General features: G+C 44.1%; 9 protein-coding genes and 1 non-coding gene across 10 annotated transcripts; 4 read left to right on the top strand and 6 right to left on the bottom strand.

The window, feature by feature from the left end:
* Positions 1-108: 108 nt before the first annotated feature.
* On the bottom strand, positions 109-1,826 carry L199_005314 (uncharacterized protein; the record flags this gene model as incomplete). The annotated part of the gene is made up of 9 exons (XM_064891025.1): positions 109-194; positions 260-292; positions 376-475; positions 579-718; positions 818-918; positions 1,014-1,255; positions 1,321-1,409; positions 1,470-1,500; positions 1,569-1,826. 9 exons carry the CDS (start codon positions 1,824-1,826, stop codon positions 109-111), a joined length of 1,080 nt encoding a protein of 359 aa, XP_064747097.1.
* Positions 1,827-2,529: 703 nt separating this feature from the next.
* Positions 2,530-3,669, top strand: L199_005313 (lactoylglutathione lyase; the record flags this gene model as incomplete). Its single annotated transcript, XM_064891024.1, has 5 exons — positions 2,530-2,640; positions 2,731-2,771; positions 2,881-2,993; positions 3,127-3,287; positions 3,607-3,669. 5 exons carry the CDS (start codon positions 2,530-2,532, stop codon positions 3,667-3,669), a joined length of 489 nt encoding a protein of 162 aa, XP_064747096.1.
* A 510-nt stretch (positions 3,670-4,179) lies between these two features.
* Positions 4,180-6,096, top strand: L199_005312 (uncharacterized protein; the record flags this gene model as incomplete). The annotated part of the gene is made up of 8 exons (XM_064891023.1): positions 4,180-4,195; positions 4,268-4,306; positions 4,365-4,380; positions 4,452-4,511; positions 4,602-4,778; positions 4,851-5,251; positions 5,325-5,978; positions 6,053-6,096. The coding sequence occupies 8 exons, from the start codon at positions 4,180-4,182 to the stop codon at positions 6,094-6,096; spliced, it is 1,407 nt and encodes a 468-aa protein (XP_064747095.1).
* Positions 6,097-6,341: 245 nt separating this feature from the next.
* On the bottom strand, positions 6,342-9,267 carry L199_005311 (uncharacterized protein; the record flags this gene model as incomplete). The annotated part of the gene is made up of 13 exons (XM_064891022.1): positions 6,342-6,425; positions 6,494-6,613; positions 6,684-7,082; positions 7,145-7,519; positions 7,588-7,671; positions 7,747-7,897; positions 7,965-8,020; positions 8,080-8,174; positions 8,247-8,356; positions 8,419-8,507; positions 8,577-8,917; positions 8,995-9,105; positions 9,225-9,267. 13 exons carry the CDS (start codon positions 9,265-9,267, stop codon positions 6,342-6,344), a joined length of 2,058 nt encoding a protein of 685 aa, XP_064747094.1.
* A 300-nt stretch (positions 9,268-9,567) lies between these two features.
* On the top strand, positions 9,568-13,840 carry L199_005310 (uncharacterized protein; the record flags this gene model as incomplete). Its single annotated transcript, XM_064891021.1, has 16 exons — positions 9,568-9,728; positions 9,820-10,226; positions 10,272-10,693; positions 10,770-11,132; positions 11,196-11,461; positions 11,534-11,624; positions 11,688-11,862; positions 11,930-12,253; positions 12,317-12,390; positions 12,453-12,553; positions 12,620-12,708; positions 12,769-12,932; positions 13,002-13,076; positions 13,140-13,266; positions 13,333-13,390; positions 13,468-13,840. The coding sequence occupies 16 exons, from the start codon at positions 9,568-9,570 to the stop codon at positions 13,838-13,840; spliced, it is 3,270 nt and encodes a 1,089-aa protein (XP_064747093.1).
* Positions 13,841-14,074: 234 nt separating this feature from the next.
* L199_005309 (uncharacterized protein) lies at positions 14,075-15,438 on the bottom strand (the record flags this gene model as incomplete). The annotated part of the gene is made up of 6 exons (XM_064891020.1): positions 14,075-14,123; positions 14,194-14,498; positions 14,570-14,698; positions 14,797-14,924; positions 15,010-15,160; positions 15,286-15,438. 6 exons carry the CDS (start codon positions 15,436-15,438, stop codon positions 14,075-14,077), a joined length of 915 nt encoding a protein of 304 aa, XP_064747092.1.
* Positions 15,439-15,715: 277 nt separating this feature from the next.
* L199_005308 (uncharacterized protein) lies at positions 15,716-17,169 on the bottom strand (the record flags this gene model as incomplete). Its single annotated transcript, XM_064891019.1, has 7 exons — positions 15,716-15,853; positions 15,903-15,985; positions 16,065-16,341; positions 16,422-16,543; positions 16,640-16,764; positions 16,830-16,975; positions 17,047-17,169. The coding sequence occupies 7 exons, from the start codon at positions 17,167-17,169 to the stop codon at positions 15,716-15,718; spliced, it is 1,014 nt and encodes a 337-aa protein (XP_064747091.1).
* A 1,221-nt stretch (positions 17,170-18,390) lies between these two features.
* Positions 18,391-20,724, top strand: L199_005307 (uncharacterized protein; the record flags this gene model as incomplete). The annotated part of the gene is made up of 11 exons (XM_064891018.1): positions 18,391-18,606; positions 18,741-18,896; positions 18,978-19,068; positions 19,130-19,178; positions 19,237-19,294; positions 19,370-19,418; positions 19,500-19,754; positions 19,830-20,063; positions 20,156-20,214; positions 20,290-20,417; positions 20,514-20,724. The coding sequence occupies 11 exons, from the start codon at positions 18,391-18,393 to the stop codon at positions 20,722-20,724; spliced, it is 1,506 nt and encodes a 501-aa protein (XP_064747090.1).
* A 413-nt stretch (positions 20,725-21,137) lies between these two features.
* L199_005306 lies at positions 21,138-21,252 on the bottom strand. The gene has a single exon (XR_010449967.1). It is a non-coding gene; the product is annotated as a 5S ribosomal RNA (ribosomal RNA).
* A 443-nt stretch (positions 21,253-21,695) lies between these two features.
* Positions 21,696-23,531, bottom strand: L199_005305 (uncharacterized protein; the record flags this gene model as incomplete). Its single annotated transcript, XM_064891017.1, has 5 exons — positions 21,696-22,056; positions 22,162-22,478; positions 22,574-22,726; positions 22,790-23,053; positions 23,127-23,531. 5 exons carry the CDS (start codon positions 23,529-23,531, stop codon positions 21,696-21,698), a joined length of 1,500 nt encoding a protein of 499 aa, XP_064747089.1.
* Positions 23,532-24,107: the final 576 nt, after the last annotated feature.

Here is a 24,107-nt window from a genome sequence, read left to right as displayed (position 1 = left end):
ATAACAAAACGATGGCATTGAGTACAACATCATGGATCATATATACAGTGCAGTACATGCTATTTGGGACACTGATATGTTGTCATACTTCCCACCTAAAGATTCACCTTACAATTTCATCTTGGCGTATGGTACGCCCGCTGTCAATCCTCCATCTATCGGTATAGCTTGTCCGTTCACATAAGACGAGTCGTCTGCTCAATTGCCAAATCATCAGCTTGCTTGTTTATATTTCATTCAGAACGACAAGGCCACTCACCAGAAGCTAAGAACAGGGCTACTTGCGCTACCTCTGTCGAGGGGGAAAAAAAAAGACATAATCAGATGATGAGACATAAAACATGTCAATCTTGAGTGATGTTGTTCTGCACTTACCAGATCCCAAACCTTGTCTGTGAGCAGGATTCAATACCCCCATCTTATCGGATTTACCAGCCGCTTCGGCCAGTGTGAACATGCCTCTAGTCATGTCAGTCTACATCAAGATTCAACAAATATCAGCCTCGACGATCAATCTAGCATTGCAGGCTCATAACATGATGATGAGCCAAAGCGTTGGATACGATCTCCATGCTCACCTCGATTAGTCCAGGACACAAAGCGTTCACTCTGATGTTATACCCTGCCAAATCATATGCGGCGGTCTGAGCCATTGAGACTACCGCTGCTTTCGAAGCTGAATAGGGGATTGGACCAGCATTGGCTTTTAGTCCGGCGACTAAGCAGTTGACGGGACCAAGTTTAGCTGAATCCTCACACTGTCTACAAGGAATATCGGTTTGCATGGAGTGAATAGGGAATGGAAAGTCCGACTCACTCGAAGCTGTCAATAATATACTTCCACCAGGAACTTTTTTACCTTTCTCAGGCGATACGATCTTCATAGCTTCCGAAGCATACTTGATAGCTATAAAAACTCTGCTCAGGGAATTATCAATCAGTTCCAAACCAAAAACACTCGTATTTATTTTAATGTGTATTTTACAAGACCCAGGGTATTCACGACAACTCACCCCAAAGCATTTATCCTCATGACCTCATCAAATTCCTTCTCATCAATCTTACTGACAGGTCTAGCAAGGGATTGCAAATCTCCTATGGCCTTGTTCACATCTTGCGTAGTGTTTCTAGGTCTGATTTGAGATACACCGGCATTGGCAAAGAAGAAATCTAAATGACCATTTTCTTTAATCACCTGCGAGATAAGGTTGGATATAGTGGAGGGAGAAGCTGCATCGGCTTTGAGGATTGTAATCTACCCAAGGTCCATCAGCGTCGTGATGAGATCAACGATATTCTAAATAGGTGGACACAACCCACCTTGGTAGACGGATAGGTTCTTTCCAACCATTTCTTGAGATTTGGTAATGCGGTATCATCGTAGTCTATCAGATATAGGTGTTTTGCACCTACCAGAAATCAAGTATAGATAAGTATTATCATGAGTCACATATTTTGATCTCACTCACCGTCTCTAGCAAAAAGTTTCGCGGCAGCAGTCTAGCCCTCTTCCTATCAGCCTACCGTTCCTCTTCTTTCTCTTGATAGAATAGGTGTACTGTACTCACGCCAATCCCACTCTCAGGTCCTACACCCGTAATAACTCCAACCTTGCCATTCAACTTCCCACTACCCTTTGTACTTTCAGCCCGTCGTCTGACACCCTCCAAAGCCTCTTTTCGTATTTCCTTGAGTTGCGCTGCACCCGACGAACCTGCAGGTCCACCTCGGACAGTGCCAATCGTCAAACCCTCTGTATTACCAGAAGACTGATCATCGAATGCATCGAAGTCAGTACTTTGCTGTAATCTGTATTTGGATGTCATAGTTGTACGGATACGAATGGCTGATCTGGGTATGATAGTGAGGGAACGAGTAGACTTTATGGCTCTGATGGAGAGCATACTTGACGATGCCAAAGAGATGAAATGAACGGGAGAACAGGAGGAAGATGACTTACAGTGTGTTTGGTGCTGGTCATGTTGTTGATGGCTGATGGTAGTGGTGGAAGTGGGGGGAAAATGATGGTCAAAGGAAGGGTGGGTAGGGTACACACACGCAAAGGTAATGGTTCGACTTGAAACAGGGTAGATATCTAGATCAGTGCGGGTCTTTGACGGAGAGCTGACTCGAGACGACTGAGCTTGTCGAGATCCAAGTCACCAAGATTGAGCTGGAGTAGGACAGCAAGATGGTGTTGACTTGCTCGTGCACAGTATTCATCTTAGTCTCACTTGACTTGGGACAGTCAACATGGATCCCATATGCACACGATCGGCTGATGTGGTAACCGGGCCATGTTGAAAGGATCCGGACATTCCGGAGACATCCACGTGTTCATCATCACCTCCACTTTCCTCTCAACCGTCTCAACGTCATTCACCGAAACAGGACAGATAGACAGCATATAATCACAGCGACCCTTCCATCACCACCTTCTACCTTATTTCATCTCGATCCTATCCAATGATCACCTCTTCACTACTCAAGCTCAGAATTACACCTTACACCAAACAGATCATATCCAGAATGTCATCCTCAGCTACCAACACCGCTACTTACAAATTCAACCATACCATGCTTAGGATCAAGGACCCAAAGGTCTCGATCCCTTGGTATGAGAAGGTATTGGGTATGCAGGTGAGTCCTTACGACATGATCTCACAGTCTATGTGTATATGCCTAAGTGGAAATATGGAATGTGTGACTGATGTTTGATGGCACAAACAGAAATTCAGAGAGTCGCCAGGCGGTGATTTCACCAACTACTTGTACGTTCAGCATACAATTTACATCTATCCATTCATCCTCAATGTGGTCAACAGCTTCGATACAATGTACAAGATGAGCTAAACCATCGCAATCCGTGTTGATAAATAGCCTCGCCTTCCCAGCTGGTTTTGGCGATAAAGCGAATGCCTCAGATGACGAGAAAGCTTCAGTCATGTTGAGCAGAGAAGGTGTATTGGAATTATGCCATAATTGGGGTACAGGTGAGTCCGATTGTCTGTATGTTCAACTCAGGTGTATAAACATATACCAGTCATGACAGAAGACCGTCATATCATCGAAAAAAAAAGAGAAAACAGGATTCTTCAGCTGACGCCCATTCTTTCCCTATGGCAGAATCCGATCCAAACTTCAAAGGTTATGCATCAGGTAACGAAGAACCTGGAAGAGGCTTCGGACATATCGCAGTCACTGTCGACAACCTCGAAGCTGCCGTTAAAAGATTTGACGAATTGGGTGTGAAGTTCAAGAAGAGACCTGAGGACGGTAAGATGAGAGTGAGTCAATTTTCGGATATACCATATACCGCAAGGGGAAGATCAAGGGCAAGGAGATGGACTCGACGAAAGCGAAGAAATGTCTCGAGGATCAACGGGAGATCAGGTCCAGCTGGGAGATCATACTGCGATCATATCTCTCGCTCCTCTCATGTGTGATAGGGACAGAGTGTCAAGATGAACATGAGAGGTGCAGAGGAAGATACCAAGGTTCATTGATCTTGGTAGAGTAGAGGACGCGGGGGATGAGGGTGAGATGAAGAGATGCGACAACGTACGAACAACATAGCTAACATCAATTTGTCTTCTTTCACCAAAGCACATCGCGTTCATCTATGATCCTGATGGATACTGGATCGAGATTCTCGCTCACCAAAAATAAGCTGGATTACATCCGCTGAGAACTGCTTGCAGGCAATATCAGGATCATAATCACAGAGGTGTTGTCGGAAAGCAAGGAAAATCAAGGGTAAGAAGAAGCAATCAAGTACGAGTTAGTCTATATGCATTTAGGTGGATTTTCGAGTGTCCGATGAAAAATCATCGAACTTCTTGCTTACACATTTACATGAGCTTTTATGAGCATTGTTTCTCCGTCTCCTCCATGGTAGATTACCGCTCAACGAATGTGGATTCGATATATGCGCTACGCAATGCTTCTAACTTTGTACTGGCAGATCACAGGGCTATCGCGCACGTGCCTCGTCACCGACACGTGGCATGGCCATGACGTTGGCGGCAAAGTACTCAACCCCTCAGCTCTCACATGGATTGATTGCTTTTCATGTTCCTCCATATCTCTATCTGCACCTTCACTCTTGTAACACCTGGCGTCTCAAGTCTCCCTAAGCATCAGCGCAGAGAATCCCGGCTTATAGGACATTGCTTCAAGATGGATCTAGTACCCTGTACGTCTTAACACAGAAGAGACCAACGTTCCCGAAAGGTATACTGATACCTTTCCTTGTTTATACCTTTAGTCATGTACTTTGAAAAGCAGGAGGAAGGGTCTTTACTATGTAAGTTGGTAATTCACTCGTCTACAATTCATATGCTGATAGTTTTCTGTCCATTCAGGCGCTCAGCATTGCTTGTAAACTCCCTATCAACTGTACTTCCGCTGATAGCTATGGAATAAGCTTACCTTTCTTCCTCCTTTTTCAGGAATAATGTCCTTCAACAATTCACATATACAGAATGGGATCTTGCAGATATAGCCAAAAAGTATGTTCGCTACCTGACATCATCTTTACTCCTCTCTTCCCGTATCAAGCATTAGCTGATATATGTATGTGTGATCGTACCCAATCACAGATTGGACCAAGCTGAAAATGCTACTCTGGACGTATCTCATCAGCTCAAGAAATCATACAATTTCGATGATACTGGTTATTTTTCTATATCAGTTTTGGAGAGGGCACTGGAAGTTTGGGATTTAAGTTTGGTTAGATGGAGAGGTGAAGCTATGAGGGAATATCAAGAACATCCAGAGTAAGTTTTCGTTCTTCCTTCCTCGATTTACTTCCAATGCTAACTCAAATTGTATTTGTATACTCTTCCCAGAGAGCAAGTCGCATTCATCCTCAATTTATCATCTCACTGGTTTCCCCTTCGAAGATTTTCGACATACCCTCCCCACTCATCTGCTACTAAGAGATGGTACAACCTCAATTCCTTCTTACCCCAACCGGAGTGGATCTCGCCTACCTATCTGAGAATGGTCCTCACCCAAGCTGAACAAGAGGGATACTCGGTTTTCGTAGTGCGCAAGACCGTCGTGGGAACAAGGGAAGGCGAAGATGCAGGTGAAGGTCAAGGATGGCAGGATGGTGGGATAGGTGTCTTACCTGAATGCATGGCAGATACGATGGCTGTAGAATTGGGTGAACCGGTTGGTAGATCCGGTGCCAGTGGGAGCATGTTCTCTCAACCTCCTTCTAGCGCTACAGGAGGAATTGCTGGACGTGAGTATTCCCTTCTACTATAGCATGTTTGAAATGCTGATGTAATGTTGATGATTGGATCTGGACGTACTAGCTTCTCATGTTGGGACATCCATCAACCCCGACACTCCCTCGGTCGATTTCCCTTCTTCTTCCGGTGCGGGCCCATCCTCACCACCTGTCCCGCGAAGAAGAAGGAGGCAAGAAGATTTAGTTCCTGAAGATCCTATTGCTATCGATTCAGACGAATATAGTAGACCAGCAGTGACACGTACGAGACAATCATCTAATCGATCTACCCCCGGTCCAACACCCGCAGTGGATATATTCGATAATCAGACTTTCCCCTTGGGCCACGGTGATGGAGATGGAGATGAAGATGAAGAGATACATTCTGAGGAAGCTGAGGGCGAAGGAAGAGTTGGGACAGCCAGAGATGATATATTCGGATATACAGGACCGTCAGATTTCCAATTCCATTCAAGAAGTTACGACGATGAAGATGAAGCTTTACAAGCTGCGTTAAAAGCTTCAATGAATGATTTACCACCTGGTTGGAAACCTCCTCCGGAATTACCACCGAAAATCGATTCTCCCATTCTCAAATCACCTGATCCTACCACTTCTACTTCGGTGGTACCCCCTGCGCAACCGTCGGAATTTAAATCTACTAAGAAGGAAGAACAGAAAGATGTCGAGGATGAGGAAGAGGATGCGGATGATGGACCGGCACATGAACCGTCTCCAGGTGAGCTTATCGTGTCTGTAGGATCGGATCAAGCGGAGTTTGAACTGACTTTTTTGGTTTTTCGGATGAAAAAGAGGAAATTCGTAGACGAAGATTAGCCAAGTTCGGTGGACAGTGAACCGATCGGATATTTTTTAGCGTACTGTATGAGAAATCCAAATATAAAAAGGACTCTGATTTTTATTGTGTAGCATGTAAAGCCGTTAGATTTTCCCTTGAGATTTGGACTTGTTCAATGAATAGCATTATCAAGGAAATGCATATGAATACAATCATGTCTCTCTTATTTCTCAATACTATCAATAACCAAAACCAATCCCAATCATTGATAATTTCCATCATTGAGGCAGTTCTGCATTCGGATTAAGGATGTATAGATACAGGAGGATGAGCATTGGAATCGCTAGCAGCCATTGTGTTCCATAGTACGAACAGTATCAAAATATGCTATGTACCGGCATCGAACTCATCAGCAGATGGGATCATTGAGTATCAAAGGGTAAGACTTGACTCACCAGCGACGCAGCATACAGTATGAACAGGCTCCTAGCTCTCTTATTACCTATTATAGCTCTCGTCAGGGAGAATACACCTCTTTCGAGTGGGTTTAACGCTTGTATAGCTCTTTGCGCTTCCTACGGGCCGTCGGATTAGTCATGAAGTCATTACATTAACCCATCAATTGGAGAACAGACAATTACTCACTCTACCTTTAAACGCTTCGAAAGGATTCAAACTCTCATCATATTTATCTTTATATTTCCCAATTTCATCGTCTCTCCTTGCTCCAATCCCTACTCCAACACCATTTAACCCACCTCTTGATGAACTTCCCGGGACATTATATCCACTTATACCATTTGGATTGTTGTTATTGTTAGATGAAATACCGTAAGATCCCATATATCTAACTTTTTCATATAGTTTGAGATTATCAGCTTGAAGGGATTTAATCTCCGTACGAAGATCAGATATGATCTCGAATTGTTTTCTTAATTCTTCCTCTAATTCGGCATTACGTTGTCTGAATCTGTCCCTTTGGGAAGTAACGATGGGAAGGATAGAATTGTCTTGAGCTTGAGTAGCAGGTGATGCTCGACCATCCTGAAGATACATAACACATCAGCAACTAATTGAATAGTTCGACGTGTGTATATGACACTTACAACTTTACTACCACCAATATCTAATCCTTGTAATCCCTTTCCTTCCTTTTCATTATCATCTTTATTATTGATGTTCATCAAATCATTCTCCAACTTCTCCACCAAACTCAATTGCTTGTTTAGGTCCATCTGGAGATTCTCAATGATCTCATCCGTCTTTGAATGTTCAGAATTCAACTCCTCATATGATACTCTCAACTTGGTAAGATCTTCTAACAACTTTCGGTTCTTGGATACTAGCAAGTTCTCAAGTGATCGATTAGACGATTTGTTCGCTACTGTCGCATTTGGATCGGGTAATTTCAGAGAAAGTCCAGATTCTTCGAAGTCTCCTTCGTCTTCTACATCTGAATCTGCTCCTGAAAATTCAACGTACTACATATCAGACATATGTATTAGCTAGATCCATAAGAAAGACATAATAGAGAAAAGAGCTAACTCACTTTCATAATCTCCAATTCTCTCTTAATTTCATCGTAATCACCATACTGCTTCACCTTATTCTTGAGATTCTGAATCTCAGTAGCCTACTCAACAGTTTCCAGACAGATCAGCTGATACATCCCTTCCACGTCGTCCAGCTGATCCCTCGTTGGACGTACCTGAGAAGCGACCTCTTTGGCCAATTCATCTTCCTTTTTCTTCGCTGCTTTCGCAGATTCGGCTTTCCGCTCTTTGATTTGATCCAACGCTCTGAGTAATCTGGAGGCTTCCGCTTCCAGCTCTTCGATCTGAGATTCAAGAGCTTTGACCCTGAGAACGACAACGACGCAATGGTCAGCATCGTGGAACGATGGCTAGGGTTGTGGGGAGATCTTACTTTTCAGCTTGTTGAGATCCACTTCGAACGGATTCTATCTCCGATCTTAACAATTCCTATAGGTGTACTCATCAATGCCGGACTTAGATTGACACGCCCAAAGAATAAAACTTACATTCCTCCTCTCAACTGTAGCCACTCGCTCATTGGCTCTTGATAAATCAGCAGCCACCATATCCAATTCTGCTAATCTAGCAGCAACGTCTTGTTCTGTTTATGACATGATACGTCAGCTTGATTCATGTCGGGAAGAATAAGCGAGAAGCTGGATCAATCACTCACCTTGCCTCTGACTCGCATCCATCAATTTAGCTTGAGTACTTTCGTTCGAGGAGTGCATATCTCTCAATTGGTTTCGAACAGTTTCGACCTGTCTTTGTAGGTCTTTCTCTCTGTTGATATCCCCAATGGTCAGCTAATCCAGACAAGAAGCAGTGAGGGGCTTAGAACTCACCTCTCTTCATAATTACGCATTCTCTCATCGTATTCCGCATTGAGTTCATTCTCTTTCTGATTCACTCTTTCCTGAATCAACTCTTCCATCTGACAAGACAAGTATTGCCATAATCAGCCACACTCTCACTTTCTTTCGTACAATGCAATGTGACATACCTTCTCTTCAATCTGCTCCACTTTATTCTCAGCTTTCTTCCTCCTGTCCTCCGAGTCCTTGTACTCTTTCAAATTCTTCTTCAGATCATTATTCTCTTCCCTCAACCTGCTCAATTCAGATTCCAAGACCCTCGCCTCTGCGATCTTAACAGTCTGGTCGACGGCCGCGTCCAACAGTGGATAAGGATCTGGAGCATCTGCAAGTAATTTGTAGACGTTTAAGAAGGACGTCTCGGATACTTTCGATCGACGAGTGAGGGAATCAATCTCTCCTTGATAGGCTTTTAGGAGGACTTTGATAGCGCTGAATTTCTCTGCGTCGTCTGGAAGCTTCTTGAATTCTATAGATAATCAAAGAATTAATACGGTATCGTCTCATGACTGGTGAATGTTGATTATTGCTGTTCATTGCACTCACCCCTCGTTTGCTCAGCTAATTTCTTCCTACCTACAAGGTTCTCTTTCTGGTTTTCTACCAACTCCAATGCCGTTGAGTCGAGCGATTTCTGCAGCTCCGACAGGTTGATCTCTGTTTTACATGGGATGTATCAGTGCATCGTCGTTCATGTAGCATAATGACAATTTGGCAAGTGCAGAGGCAGATACCCGTCATGTGAGAAGGACGATGATGTGAATCATGTCACTCACCCTTCCATGTCGTCAAAGCAGCAGAGAAGTTTTCTTCCGCCATGATGAGGTTCTTATGACTATCTCAGTAGTCTAATTGAATGATAAGGTATGACCGAGGTGGGATAATGTGATATTGATGTAGATATTGTGTAAGTATACGGTGTATGTGTCTGAGAAAGTTGAGAATGGTCGATTCCAGTGGTGACACGCTCATACAGCAAGGGTCCGTGCTCGTCGCGTGTACCACCGGTTGATATAATGACATGACGAGGTTGATTTGTTATTGTTTTTGCTGATGCTCCTCACATCTCACATTCCTTGTCTCTCAAACAAGCATGCTATCAACCCAGTGACAGCACAGATGCAGACATCTTCATCCTCCTCGTCCACTTCGAGGAACGATACCACTTCTCGATTTGCCAACGTGGATCTGGATGTAGTCGAGAGGATAATCGAAAGGGGCAGACACGCGACTACCTTTCTTCAGATATACAGACCCTATGCAGAGGTATTGCAAGAGTGGTGGGTTCCATGTTCCCGATACGTACATATACATTGAGCTGACTGTCATACTGACCTCCTGACTTCCTGCTGTCCCCCATTTCCTTCATAGCGGTATATCCGAAACGAATGATTCGCTCTATTATGGTTTCCTACTCAAGCTTGGAAATATCAAAGGACCTACTTGGGCTGATAAGTGGGAAATTTGGAAGACCAATGGATCATTCCGAGCGAATCACTCGAATTCACAAACATCTTTGGAGGAGGAGGAAGACGGGGATACAGAAGAATATGAGGTAGACGACCTGAACCAAGATGACCATTCATTCTCACAATCGCAATTACCAGGTCTACGAGCAAGAGTACCTTTCTTAGCTTCAGCTTCGTCAGATATAGATGAGGGGTTCGCACCGTCAAATCATGAATATCAAAACGAAGGTGTGAGCTTCATCAACCAGCTCAGACCAAGTCCGAGGAAAGAATTAGAATTGTCCAAACGAAGAGACCGTAACCGTAGCCGTACGTATGGACAAGGACATAGTAGGAATGGGTCAAGATCATTAGTTGGATATACACCTGATCAATCCTTCAATGGCGATAATCATACAAATGATCTCTTAGATTTCGATCCTCCTATCAGAACTTCAACCCCTATTGGTCGATCACCAAAATATCAACAGCATAGCAGTACAAACCCACCTGCATATTCCGATTCTATCTCAGTATCAGATACAAATCAACTAGTAGATCAAGCTACAGAAGATTTCTCTGCTTTAGGTCTTGGGTTCGTCACTCCAAGGCCCAAAAACAAAGGCACATACTCCCCTGTGATACTGAACGAACCCGAACGAAGCTGGATAGATAGGGTTGATGAGATCACTGAGGGTAAGAGAAAGTGCATGGAAAAGAAGGCAGATGATTATTATAATCTCGGATTGATGGGTAGATGTTGGGATATGTGGTTTAAGACGTCGGAATTTTATCGGGTAAGTAACTTGCCCTTCTCCAACCTAAGTTATCAAGATTCGTCGACTGTATGGACTGAATGAGTCGTGTTTATAGGTAACGTACAAGAACATCCCAATCGCTCGCGATAACCTCCTACTTCGTCAAGTAATTGAGAAATGGACAAAGGCAGCTCGATATCAACTTTCTCTACCTGGAACAGCAGACCAACATCGTCAATTACATCTCAAGTTATCTGTGATGCGTAAATGGGCAGAGAGGATCAAGGAGAAACGGCTCAGCCTACTTGAGAGCAAATGGTCGGCAGAGCAAAGGTTAAAGGAGATCTTTGAGTTATTCCAGGTATGGAAAGCTGGGGCGGAGAGAAGAAGAATGGAAAGGTGGAAAGGTGATATGGCACAGAGGGTGTCGCGGTTTGTGAATGATCGTGATACGCGAATTATGCGGAACAGCCTCAAGGTGAGTTTTCGAAAATTCCGATCGTAGGATGTGAGCTGATCATCAGAGATTTTATTCATATAGTTCTGGCAAATTGAAACTCTCGGTAGACAAGTTGCCAGAGATCGAGAACGACGCTGGATACATGGGGTTTTCGGAGAATGGTATGATCAGGCGAATAGAAAAATGGAATTGTCTACCATACTGGGTGATATCGAACAACGCCGCTTGCGAGAGGTTTTTATCAAATGGAGAAGAAAGAGTGTACTTCAGCCGAGAGAAGAGAAGATAAGAAGGGTTCATGAGATGGATTTAGTACAGAGAGTTTGGGATGATTGGCGTATATCAAGGTAAGCTGGGTTCAGCCCATAACCTCCCTCAATCTCTGTCAGCTTACCGATTTCTTTTGGAAATTTATGCAGCTGGCAAGCGAAACAATCATCAATTTTCGATCGCAGACGTTTATTGTTGATGGTACTTGATAGATGGAGGATTGCAAGATCACATCAACAGGTGAGCTGCCTGATATAAGAGTCGACCAACGATAGCTCATGCTGATGAATGAATGATACACAGAGAATGGAAAGGAAAGCTCTGATATATGACAAAACCCGTCTTCTGGACAAAGCATTCAGGCGATGGAGGATAGAATCCTGGGGAAGATTACTGGTGCAAGCTAAGGAGAAGAGATCACAGGAGAAAGTTTGGACGAAATGGAAAGATAGACGAGATCATCTGAAGAGACTAGAAAGTAAGCTGTACCTGTTCTTCGTCGGTCACATAAAGTCTTAAGCTTATAGATGGTTATTCGTATCTAGACGTTGCCGACCAATTCGAAGAAAAGAACAGATCCAGCAATCTCCAAAGGCTCTTCTCACGGTGGCGCTCCGCTGTGGCAGGTCACCAGACTGATCGACTCCGAGCGACATTGGTATACGAACAGAAAATGCAGGTCAACGTGTTGGCTAAATGGCATAGTTCAACTGCTATTATCAAGAGCAATCAGGGCTTAGCAGATAGGGCTCACGCGTTCTTCTTGCTGAGAACCGCTTTCAAAGCTTGGAGAGCTGAAGATGCCCGTACGAAAGGTGCAAGATGGATTGAGAAGAAGAACCAGGAGAAGGTCTATGAGGTATTTACTAGTAAGAGGAATCCATATCTGATTTTGAGATCGTATTGATGATGCTGACTTGATGTATTTGCAGAATGGAAAGTCATGACTATCAAGTACAAAGACCTGGGTCGAAGGCAGATCGTTTTGAAAGATCATGCAGACAGGGTAAGCTATTTGAAGGGCTGCCATGATTCAGTTCAGCTGACTTAGTTGCCTTTTTGATATAGCAAATCATGAAAAGATCGCTGGAGAGATGGACGAACCGAGTGATAGAAGTGAAAGATCGCGAATTGCGCATCGCTCGTGCGAGGGACGATCAATTCAAAAGGTTAGCAAGAACATGCTCCCTGTAAACTTCACAGTGATATCAAGCTGATTATCGCGATTCTATCAGTCAATTACTACAGAGATGGCGTGATAGGCTCTCTGTCATACAGAGTAATGAGAAGAAAGCGGATGATACACTTGAAATACGTGAACTAGGTAAGCTAAATGACGCACTTCGCGCAGAACAATCAGCTCATGTGCTTCTTGGATTTGCAGAGAACCTTCGACGAGTATTCAGATCTTGGAGAGGCAGAGCGAAGCGACAGAAAAGATTACGGCTTACAGCTGAGACTTCTCTGATCGAGCGTGATCAAAAGTTGGTCAGAAGTGTCTTCGAAAGGTGGTATGAGAGGAAAAGGGAGAGAGATCTGGTGGAGATGGTGAGTTATTTTCCCTTTGCTGTTGAGCCTGTTGATGGTAGTCAAAATGACTTCTGCTTTGCTCCACAGGAGAAAGAAGTTGCCTTTTTGCATGAGAACGTTATCTTATACGGAGTTACGGACAGATGGAAAGCCGGTACAGAGGTGAGTTGACCCCTCAGCGAATATACTCAGCTCTATCCACTCACAGGAATTGTTGCTCGACAGATCTTACCTGGTATAACAGCCGATTCGTTACGTCTCAAAAGGAAAGCTTTGAATACTTGGTTGGTTGCTTTGGCAAGGAAGAAGAGGGCGGATGATATGCAGAATGAGCGAGATCGGAAATTACTTGGTTAGCTGCCCTTCTCTATTTCATTGACAAGGCGAGTCTTAGCTGACGCTTGAGCGTTCAATCTAGCTGAAACCTTTGGATTGTGGAGAGATGCTACTGCCCATAAAGCCGCTTTGAATGCTAGGTGAGTCGACGTCATCCATCCGCCATGACCAATTGCCCAAGCAATGCTGATGATGAGGTCGATGTAAATCCTTCTAGGAGGATGAGAGGTAGATCTAGACCTTCTGCACTATCAGATCGGCGAACCTCCCTCAACTTGCCCTTCTCTAGTACATCAGGCAGTAGAAGGGTTACACCTACCACGACGACATTTCCAAATCACGTTAGAAGGGATGAGGGTCGTCTATCACCTGGTTTGGGTATGAGAGACAATGAGACAGTACATTCCGAACCTGTTTATTCGAGATTAAGATCTGAATTAGGTTTAGGAAAGACAAGAAGAAGAAGGAGTAGAGGTGAGAGTGAAGAACCTGAGTCCGGAATGGGACAGAACGATTGGAATGATCTGTATAGTCCCAGAAGCGGGAGTGAGATGATAAGAGCTTTGAGGGGGAATATACCTGGTCGGTAGATCTGTTGTATCTCCAAACGACAATATAATGTGACGTGATGACATTGTACATGCAAGAAACTTCAGACTATTCTAGAATCTAGATACCATGTATGATCTAATCAATTGTATCTTACACATGTGAATTCTACCTTTCCATTTAGTTCTGATATCAGTCGTTAATCGTTAAATCGTGAATAATTCCCTACCTCTCCCTTCTATACAACACCAGTCGGGTAGATAAATTGTAGAATATTAAACTTGAGGTAAAACATCCTTAGTTACCACATCATAATGACCAGGTCTAAACAAAATATCAGCTTGTCTCTTACCATATTCATATTATCCTGATATGAAAGACTTGACAGACATACCTATAAAGCAAAGTCAATGGTCTACCTTGTTCACTCGTATCTTTCCCAAACTCCACCCAGTTGATCACACTATCCGCGTCCGATCCCAGATCGGATCTATCTAGATAGGCGATCCTAATTCCCACATTGAGCGCTTCGGCCAAAGCCATTATCTGAGCATGATCAGCTTCTTTCCCGCAGGGTTCTACCTCCGAACGGCAGAAGTCGTCTGTGGAGAGGGGGAGGAACGTAGTGGGTGATAGGAGGAATGGTGAGAATAGGTCGGAGTGAGTTCGGATATATGAGGAAGTGATTAGACGAAGGGCCTGTTTACGATTTTACATTAAGTTTGAATGGTACAAGATAGGATAATGGGTGAAGTTGGTGATGTACTCACTACGACTATACAGTTTGATCTCTCTGGATCTTGTAGAGATTGGACGATCCCATATTCTGTGGAAGTAGATTCGCCTTCTTCTGCGAATGATCTGATTAAAGCCAACAAGGGGTCTAAGAATTCTTCGTACTAAATAAAGCCAAAGAGGGGTAAGTCAGCATATGGACTTATAGACAAGATTAGAAGATGTTGAGCTGGGTGTAAGTCGTATCATGGCGTAGACCCACAAGCTCCTTGTCGAATCCACATTGTTCCATCGCAGGTAAAGCTCTTTGAATATTCTCATAAGCCAAATTAGCCTCTAATTGTGAATCGTCCGAATGCAGTATGCGAACAAGGTATGCCAATGTGAATGCTGGAGTACACAAATCAGCTACGTTGGTCACTACCATGCTGATTCGTTGCAATCGATGAAAGTTGTTTTGAGAAAAGGGACTCACATCGATAGAAACAATCACCATCACCCCTCGCTCTCCATACTTGATCCCAGCCATTTTCAGCTAGCCAATCTAGCTTCTTGAGTATTTGAGTAGAACCCTTTTCGTACTCTTGACGTATGACCGATAGCGGTACTGGTGTACTTATCAATGGCTACAAGTGAACTAAGTGAGCTCCGCACCACATGCAATAGGTACGAAGGAGTGACAGGATGATTGAACGGGACTCTCAGGGGTACATTGATAGCCGTTCATTAATCATGAGTCTCGCACACCCACCTTGTTCATCTGATCTTCCTGATGATCCATCCCTTCCATCAACTTCATGATTTCCTGATCAGTCAACGTCGACAGATCCGTATTCTCATCGATGACTCTTGGCGGACCCTCTGCTGAGGGTTGAGCAGCTGCGGGATCTGGTTGTGCGCTCATCTCGAACTTGCGTCTGGTATAATGACTTGATGGACGTATTTGGGTGATGTTGATGGTCAACGATATATGAGATGAGAGTGTGATTAGACACGCATTCTGCGAGACTCGTGATTACACCGCTTGTTATCCTTTGATGCTGCTGTCTTGGCCCTCGAACGCATTGCATGACGTTGTGCCCAACATTACTACGACACGCTACATCCCACTTTCCCACGGTGCATGTACTCGCTTCCCATTGCCAGTCGCGAGCATACATATTTTCAGGAGTCTACCTAGATCAATAGCTCTCTATTCCCGCTAACAACTTGGCTCTGTCAGACAACACCGGCCTTTCCAACGGTCTCAGTCTCTCATCTTCAGTCAGAGGTCCCAATGCTATCGACCCTGTCTCACGAAACAAGAGAGGGTCGTGGGACTATAGTCACGTCGTTCAGTACAAGTCTTCCTTGCAATGCAACACTCACCGTTCCGATCAATTCATCCCAGCACTTCTTCCTACGCTCGAGGGCGTCTGGCTCGATATCTTTAGCAGGCTTATAGCAGACGTCTGAGTCATGCACGTGAAATACCAGACCACACAGTCAGCATCACTTGAATCTTTCTGAAGGACACTCGGATGCACTTACAAGTGGCAACCCTTATCGAGTCACCCTCCGCATTCCCACCATAATGGATAGTCCTACTATCCCATAAAATCAAATCACCAGGTCCGGCTTCAATTTTCTTCCATTTGCATCCTCTATCGTAGAACCATTGGATCTGTTCGTCGGTAGGGACAAACGAATCTCGCCATGACCATCCTTCAGGAGGTGCATCTTGATCGTGGGTCTCGAAGAATTCGTTATATAGTTCAAAGGAACCTTCGAGGACTAGTAGACTCCCGTCTTCAGGTCCGACTTCGACCTGTGAACACCAAAGGGTATGAACTACTTGTCTCGAGTCATACAGTATAGCAAACGATTCGGGGCAAAGGGGATTCTTACCAGATTCATAATCCCTTGTATACAATGTTTGTGTCTCCTCAAAGGACTTTGATCGGTATGTGGCCAAGATTCCTTTTGGAAAACTGCATCTTGGTCAAATGGCAACGATATATTTACTGCGTCTATATAGTACGACATGAGCTTATTGATATAATCAGTGCAGCCTGGATGAAGTGGAGACTTTTCAATTCGAGTCAGCCTCTTGTTGCTTAACTTACCAAAGGATACAAGTAACTCCTGAGTGTCCCAGATTTTCGAGAATACATCGACAATAGCTTGTTCAGACCTCACGTCCCATGCCCATTGTTCGTGTTGGGCACCGTGGCGATTGAATAATCCACCTCTAACACAAATGGAATTTTTAGATTCGCAGATGTGACATGAACACATTTCATTGTCGTCACTTACCTGGAGAAAGCGGGTAGGTTCTCAGGCTTCCAAGTGGACCTATCATTTCTCTTGAAACCTTTATTGAATCCTTCCAACCAATCAAATGCCCTTTTCACGTATTCTATTGATTTCTCTGAAGATAACACATTTTTCACCACTGTATACTAGCCACGCAACAACAAAACACAGTCAAGGTCAAAGTCAAGCCCTTTGTGTTCCTTCGGAAAGTACTCACACCTTGACGATCAAGTTCTGGGAATGCGTTTGTATTTGGAGAAGTATGAGCGCCCCTCAATTGTAAGATGGCTTGAGGTTGTGATCTCAACGTGGTCGTGCTGGTGAGGGTCTGTGTACTCATCTTCTAGGTGGGATGTGCGTAATTGCAAAAAGCAGTGAACACAAATAGATTGGATAAACTATTGGGTTGCATTATTTATCATATTTTTGGGTAGTGCGAGAATCAAATTTCGGCACCAAGGCGATACGAATACACCCAGACGGACATCATCCAACATCTTTACGAGTACTCAAGCTGTAGAGCTTATCTCGGATAAATCGAAGCAAATATCGGCCTAATCCGTGGGTGATCTCGTCATGAAAAACAAGTCAGTTCATCACGTCTTTGGTGCAAATAATCGTTTAGATCAGGTCGCTACAGGGGGAGTGATCAGTAGGAATATTACTGTACCTCATACAGCCGCAGCTCATATCAGCCAATCCACAAGACTTTCATCCGATGTTGTGGACGGGTCAACCTAATGTACATACCTGATAGGGTCCACGGGCGGTAAATGATTTATCTTGATTACAGTATTATTACGCCACCATCGTATCTGTGTCGCACGCTCTCACGGAAAAAGGTCAAGTGACTTGTGCGTAGTTCCACCAAAGGCATCTCAGTGTCTTGTATCCTCCTTGTACCCTCCTTAAGCAAGTCAAAATGTGGTATTTGTTCGATATCGAACACCCCTGGCTATCGGATAAATGAGTGCAACGGATTTCGGCAAATTAACAATCAACATACTCACTCGTACTGGACTACCCTATTCTTCCTTCATTCGTATCAAAGATCAGTGGTCCAACTAATACCATACTTAGAGGCTGTAAGTACGCATACCACGAAAAACCCTCAGATCAAATGTGTTTTCCAAGCACGCAATATGAGATGGTTCAAGAAGAGATATGTGACTCGAAGGTTGAAAGATGAGAGTTGGACTTGCAGAGCCAATGTTCGGCTCTTGAGAGCCCGAAAGAACGGTTTGAAGAGCTGTCGCTATTTGCAAGGGGATAAGATTATTGGATATGTTTTTATCTATCTTGTCATCAAATGGACAGTATTGGCAACGAACAGCGGTCAACATATGTTGACAGATGGCGTGCGAGAAGATATCACTTCCTCCTGAATCTCAATTTATCGTCGGTGCTATCTAGGAGAAAGAGAGCAGATATCCAGAAGGACATGATATATATATACTGATATATGTCATCCACGGGAGATTAGGTATGTTGGAGAAAGTACGAAGCTCCTACACTCTGAAAATAAACGATACTGTAGCCTGATCAACCTTCTCCGTCAAAAATGTCCACGCTTAACCAGCTAGAGATCACACCTGCTCCAGTTCCAGCCTATCAAGATGAAGAAGATATAGAAGTAATCAAAGCCGACGTGGCGAATATCCGAAGCGAGTTCACGTTTGAGGATTCAAAGCGATTACTGAGAAAAGCAGATTGGAGACTTTTACCAATACTTATCGCCATTTATCTATGTAAGAACATGGATGGGAATCTCGTTTCTGTAAGTTCAGTACTGTACAGTAGAGTAGTGTTAGGACCAGAACGTGAAAACGGTTATATCCCTACTACTGTTTCATATCATCAGAAGATCCGAGTAGAACGCTGATCCAATTTCGACTACTCTTCGCAAAGTAGTATGTAAAAACGATGAATGCTGGCGAACCGACCAACATCCTCAATTCCTTGAATATCACTGCCAATCAATTCGCCTACGCCTCAACATGCTTTTCTGTAACCTATATTGTGTTCGAGGTACCGAGTAACTTGATTATCAAATGGTCCACCCCTCGAGTGAGTGCCGGTTAGCCACCTCACTCTGCAAGTGGTAAAGAGTAAGGCTTACGGAGAAATTGAATCGATGGACTACTTTAGCTTCACTTCTTTCGAATTCTCGTAGTTTGGTCGGTCGTTTGCGCTTGCACGGCGGCATGTACGAATCTAGCTGGGTTTCTGACTGCGAGAGGTCAGTGCGACAAACATCGTACTTACCTCGTATAGTCTTTGTATTGACTGTGTTCCGATAGCCTTCCTCGGTATGGCAGAAGCTGGTTTGCTCCCTGGTATCTACTGGCAGTCAGTGATATGTCACCGTCTTCTCCACGAATGAAGGTTATACTGAATTTTCCCGTAGATTGACCTGCTGGTATCGACCTGACGAAATCGCACTTCGTATGGCCTCTCTGAGTGTTGTGAGTCTACCTGCCAGACCTAAACTATTTAATTGTTAAAGCTCATCGCTGACTAACTGACTCTCTTGATCACAGCTCGGTCAATTTTCCGGGATTCTCGATTCGCTACTGACATATGGATTGTGTGAGTGAATCGCTCGTTCGCTTCGACCTTTGGTCTACAACAAGGCACTGATACCTCTCTTATGTTTCTTGCGTGATATAGCATACATCGACGGAAGGGGGCTGGCCTCCTGGCGATGGGCGTACATCATATGTGGTCTAATAGGAATAGTGGAAAGTGTTTGGCTGTTCTTCTATTTCCCCGATTTCCCTGATTCACCACCTTCACGAAGACAGTTCTTGACTCCTGAGGAAGGAGCGTTCTTAGTCGCTAGATTACCGCCTAATGCAGCTAGGTCGAGTGATAAAAACTTCGATTGGCCAGCTATTAGAAGGGAGCTTAAGAGTCCTTTACTCTGTGAGTCGGATTGATCAATCCTTCTTGCACTCTAAACTGACCAAGGGTTTCGTGTGTGATTGCGCCTTTTTCAAGGGGGATTCTCATTCTTCGCATTGTGTATGAACAGCTCACTATACGGCTTATCATTCTGGTTACCCACCATTATATCTTCATTTGGGTTGACGAAAGGACCGAAAAGTCAGTTGTTAAATATCCCTTCGGCTGTCGTATCGATCATTTCATCTCTTTCGCTCTCGTGGTGGTTGGATCATGATACCAGAATTCCAAGACCGCTTTTCATGCTTAGTGGAGCAACTGCTTTGATTGGTAAGTCGACTCTTGTGATCGTTAAGTGACTTACGCTCGCCGGATTGGATATTACGAAGTTATAGTCGAATACTTACAATTGATTTTCTTAGGTACTTTCCTAGGTATGATATTCTGTAAATCATCTGGAGGCTTATACGCTCTCATCTTGGTAAGTTTATCGTGACAAATCCGGACTCCATAAGCGGAAAGAAGAATTGACGGTGAGGACCTTATTGTTGATAAGCTTGCGCAAGCATTCGCAGCTTTGATGACTTGCGCATTACTTCCGCTGAGATCACAAAGTCTGCGCGGAGCAACTTCAGCAGCGTTCATCATGGCCTTCCAAAATGCCTGGGGTCAGATACCAGGACTGTGAGTGTTTTCGAGTGATCATCTATGCTACACCCATATCAAAACCTGTACATCTCGGAAGACTGGGGCTTTCTGAGACATGGCTCGCTCCTTTAGGTATACGGCCCAATTTTTCCAAACCAAATACGCACCCCGATACGCGGTCTCATACTCTGTCTCGATAGTCTTCATAGTCGGCCTGATGTCTGCTTCATCATTCATCTGCTACTTCCAATATGATGTCGAGAAGCAGACTAGAGAGATTGCCAGGTTGAGGAGAGAAGAAGGTAAGAAGAATGTCGTGGTGGAAGAGGATATCAAGATTTAGATGCTCACTTGAGCGCTACCTGACTGAAGGTCCAGTGCTTGAGCTGGAAGCTTGGTATATAGAGTTTCGATATCAGATATGAGGTGTATATGGGAATTGCATCTTCGCATTGGATCAGCATTCAGTAAAGTCATGACCCCATTAATGCGTTAAACTGCTTATTGTGGTACTGTTCATCGGAAGATACCGATCAAATCAGAAAATCTCCTTTACCCCGTGTTTCGTCTTATTTTCTATGTCACCATCAATCACACACACAGACCATCACCATCACACACAAAGCAGCCCTGATCCAGGCATTTGTGATCGACCACCTTCATTCACCTCCTTTAACAGTCCAAAAAAAGTCATTTACGTCCGTTAGAAATGCCATTTCTTTCACTGCTCTTTGAGATAAGCGAACAAAGAACAAAAACTACAGCACTCGGGATTCCCAAGTGGTCCCCCACCTTGGTACTAACCGAGCGATACCCAAGTTAACTTCGCAGAGCGGACGGGATGCGGTGCTTTTTGGGTTCTATGGCCGTAGATAAAATACGCACTCGCAACGACATTCATATACTGTTGACTTTTGATTCAAAGGATGGCACGGGTCCTTGGAGGGTTACATCTTGATGGGTCCTTTGGACTAATTTAGCGTGTTTGATATGATGATCCTTGTTCCTCAGCACCGAGCATCGCACCCTGAGGATAATCTCCTGTTGTCCTGCCTTTATTTGTAAGGAAGTACGACGAAGAGTATCACAGTGGCAATGACAGTGTATATGCATGCATGTATGGGTATTTGTTATGTGTTGATGACTGTTATACAGTTTACTTGTGAGTTATGGGATACAGTAAGAAAAAGCAGTATATACTGTGTATCAATCAAGCATGATCTGCTACATATACGAAATGTTCCTCTTGATGGTCCACAATCTCCAAACCATCTTCCACCTTTCTATTTCTGGATCTATCGTTAAAGAAACCATCTATTTCTCGCAGACGCTCTCCCAATCACCCCATCTTTGCGCCCTCTCATCAACCCACTTATCGAATGTCTTCCACTTACAGCTCCCTTCTTCACCATCCTCACATCCGCTCATTTTCTCCGCTCGACCATTTACAACTGCCCTCACATATTCTTCTTTATCTCCTTTGCAATGGAATCGTTCAAGCGCCACGTGCCCCAAGAAAGAGACGAGATGACTTGTCCTCCATGCTCGGTCGTCGACTCTGTGATCTAATGGTGGAACCTCAGATGCAGGATGAGGGTGAGATGAGGAGTTGAATAAGTTCAGGAAGACTGCTACGAATGCTGGTGATTCTCGATGGGTGAATGAGGGGTGAAGTCTATGAGATGAGAAATGTCAGTCATCTCTACCTTTGATCATAGGTGTGGAGCTGAAGGTTACTTTGATCAAGACAGGAAGAGGGGTTTGCCAAAGGTACACTTACAATTGGGTGTGGGTAGCATTTGGCGGCAACTTAGGTTCAGGCAATTTCCCACCCTTCTTGAAATTACCTAGTGTCCCTTCATCGCCTTGATTGGGTGCATGTCCTCCATTATCATCACCGTCCGTATCTTTACCCGCCAAGAGATGTTTGGCAGTCTTGGCCCATGGCATACCCAGGTATGGTGAGAGGGAAGATCCGTATCCCATCATATAGTGGAATCTAACATCGAAATAGTATTCTACATCTAACCATTCTTCGTCGGTGAATAGGTAACAGAAGTGCGAGTGACCGACAGCGATGGATTCGTAGCCACATAGCTGATGGATCAAGCATTCAATCAGAATATAATCTAGAATATTTGACAGGAGTACAAGGGGCAAAGTGAGGTAAAGATGTTGGACACGACACTCACCATTTGCATAGCCAAGATATCCTGATCTACCAACTGATCCGCAATTTCAGGGATGGTTCCTCTAAGTCTCTCAATCACTTTAGGTGCATAAACTCCTAACCACTTGTTCGCAGGCTCTAAAGATGATTCCTTTTCAAAGGTATCGCATGCTTTCTGTTTGCCAGCAATTGTCAGCTAGTTCCCTCTTTGCCACCTTGCTATGGATGTGCAGCTCACATGCGGCGTCAAGGATCTATCCCAATCTTTAGCTTTATTCGGTACCTTGACCAGTTGAACTACCTCTCCATCACCTTCGCCATCATCTCCCGATTGATGCGATGGGAATCCACCTTTGATATACGATTTGGCAGTATCAATGTCCCTTGTTGAACTTGCTGTCCATACCTTGTAGGGTGTCTTGTTCTTATCTTTCTTTGTGGATGTCTTCTTTTTAGGTGGGAAAAGAGGTTGATATTGATCTCTGATATATTTGCCGAGGAACTGACGGCCACAACAGATGACAATCAGCAATGTGACTCCGAAGGATCGGAGTGAATTAGCAATTTTGACCCACTTTAGCATCCTTCTTTCCCTGTGGAGAAACAACTTCCAGTGTCTCCTCTTTGATCGGTGTATCCCAATCTCTCAGAAACTTCCATGGACCTTCTTTAGGTAGATCCTCCTTGGGTATATTCTGGATCTTGTCGATGAAGGGTTTCATAGTCTGCTCAAACTCATCATCGTTCCCTTGTATGCTTGAATGCCTGATCAACAAAGATACTCTGTCCAACTCGCACTTCGGTGGGAGAGGTGTAGGTTTCTCGGTAGGGATGTAGAATGGTGAGATTGCTGATAAGTGTTTAAGGGGATTAATCTTGTTGTTCAACGATTCCTCGGGGGTGAATGAGAATGGTTGTTGTTGAGTTGGGAAGGCGAGGGCGAGGAAGGGAAGGAGGGGGAGTAAGGCTAGGACAAACATCTTGATGAGGTACTACTGAGGGAAGGGGAGCTAAGAAGAACAGGAGGGGTGTGTGAAGAGGATATGAATGATCGATGATAATGGGATATTGAATATCAAACAGATGAATGAGTACTTGAACGATCCTTTTTCTCAAATCGATGAAAAAGTAAGAATATCATACGTCATCACTCAATCGATCAGAGCCAAGACACGTGCCTGTCTACCATACAATCAGACACCATCAGACACATTCCCGTAAATAGAAATTATGGGTCCACGATTCCACGATTCCACCATTCCAATTCATAAAAGTAGACCCACAACATATTAACATATTGCTGACGAGACATTTGTATGTCGCCTGGTGATGTGAATCTGACTGATGCAGTGGGATGCATGCAACTAACCAGCTGGTGGTGATATGTGTGGACTGATGGCGGATCGGCTTACCTATTAAAATTTATCTGAGTGACCCATTCTTAGATTGGATCAACGCAAACGTCCCTGACTCTATTGTGACCGCGACCCGACTGATTTTACTTTACTTTCCAACTCTGGTTATTGACCGAACTCTCTCACTCAATTATTCATCCT

This window comes from Kwoniella botswanensis, chromosome 1 (assembly GCF_036426115.1).
Source record: "Kwoniella botswanensis chromosome 1, complete sequence".
NCBI classification, from domain to species: domain Eukaryota; kingdom Fungi; phylum Basidiomycota; class Tremellomycetes; order Tremellales; family Cryptococcaceae; genus Kwoniella; species Kwoniella botswanensis.
The sequence above is the reverse complement of the archived record's forward strand: the minus strand, read 5'-3'. Positions and strand labels throughout refer to the sequence as shown.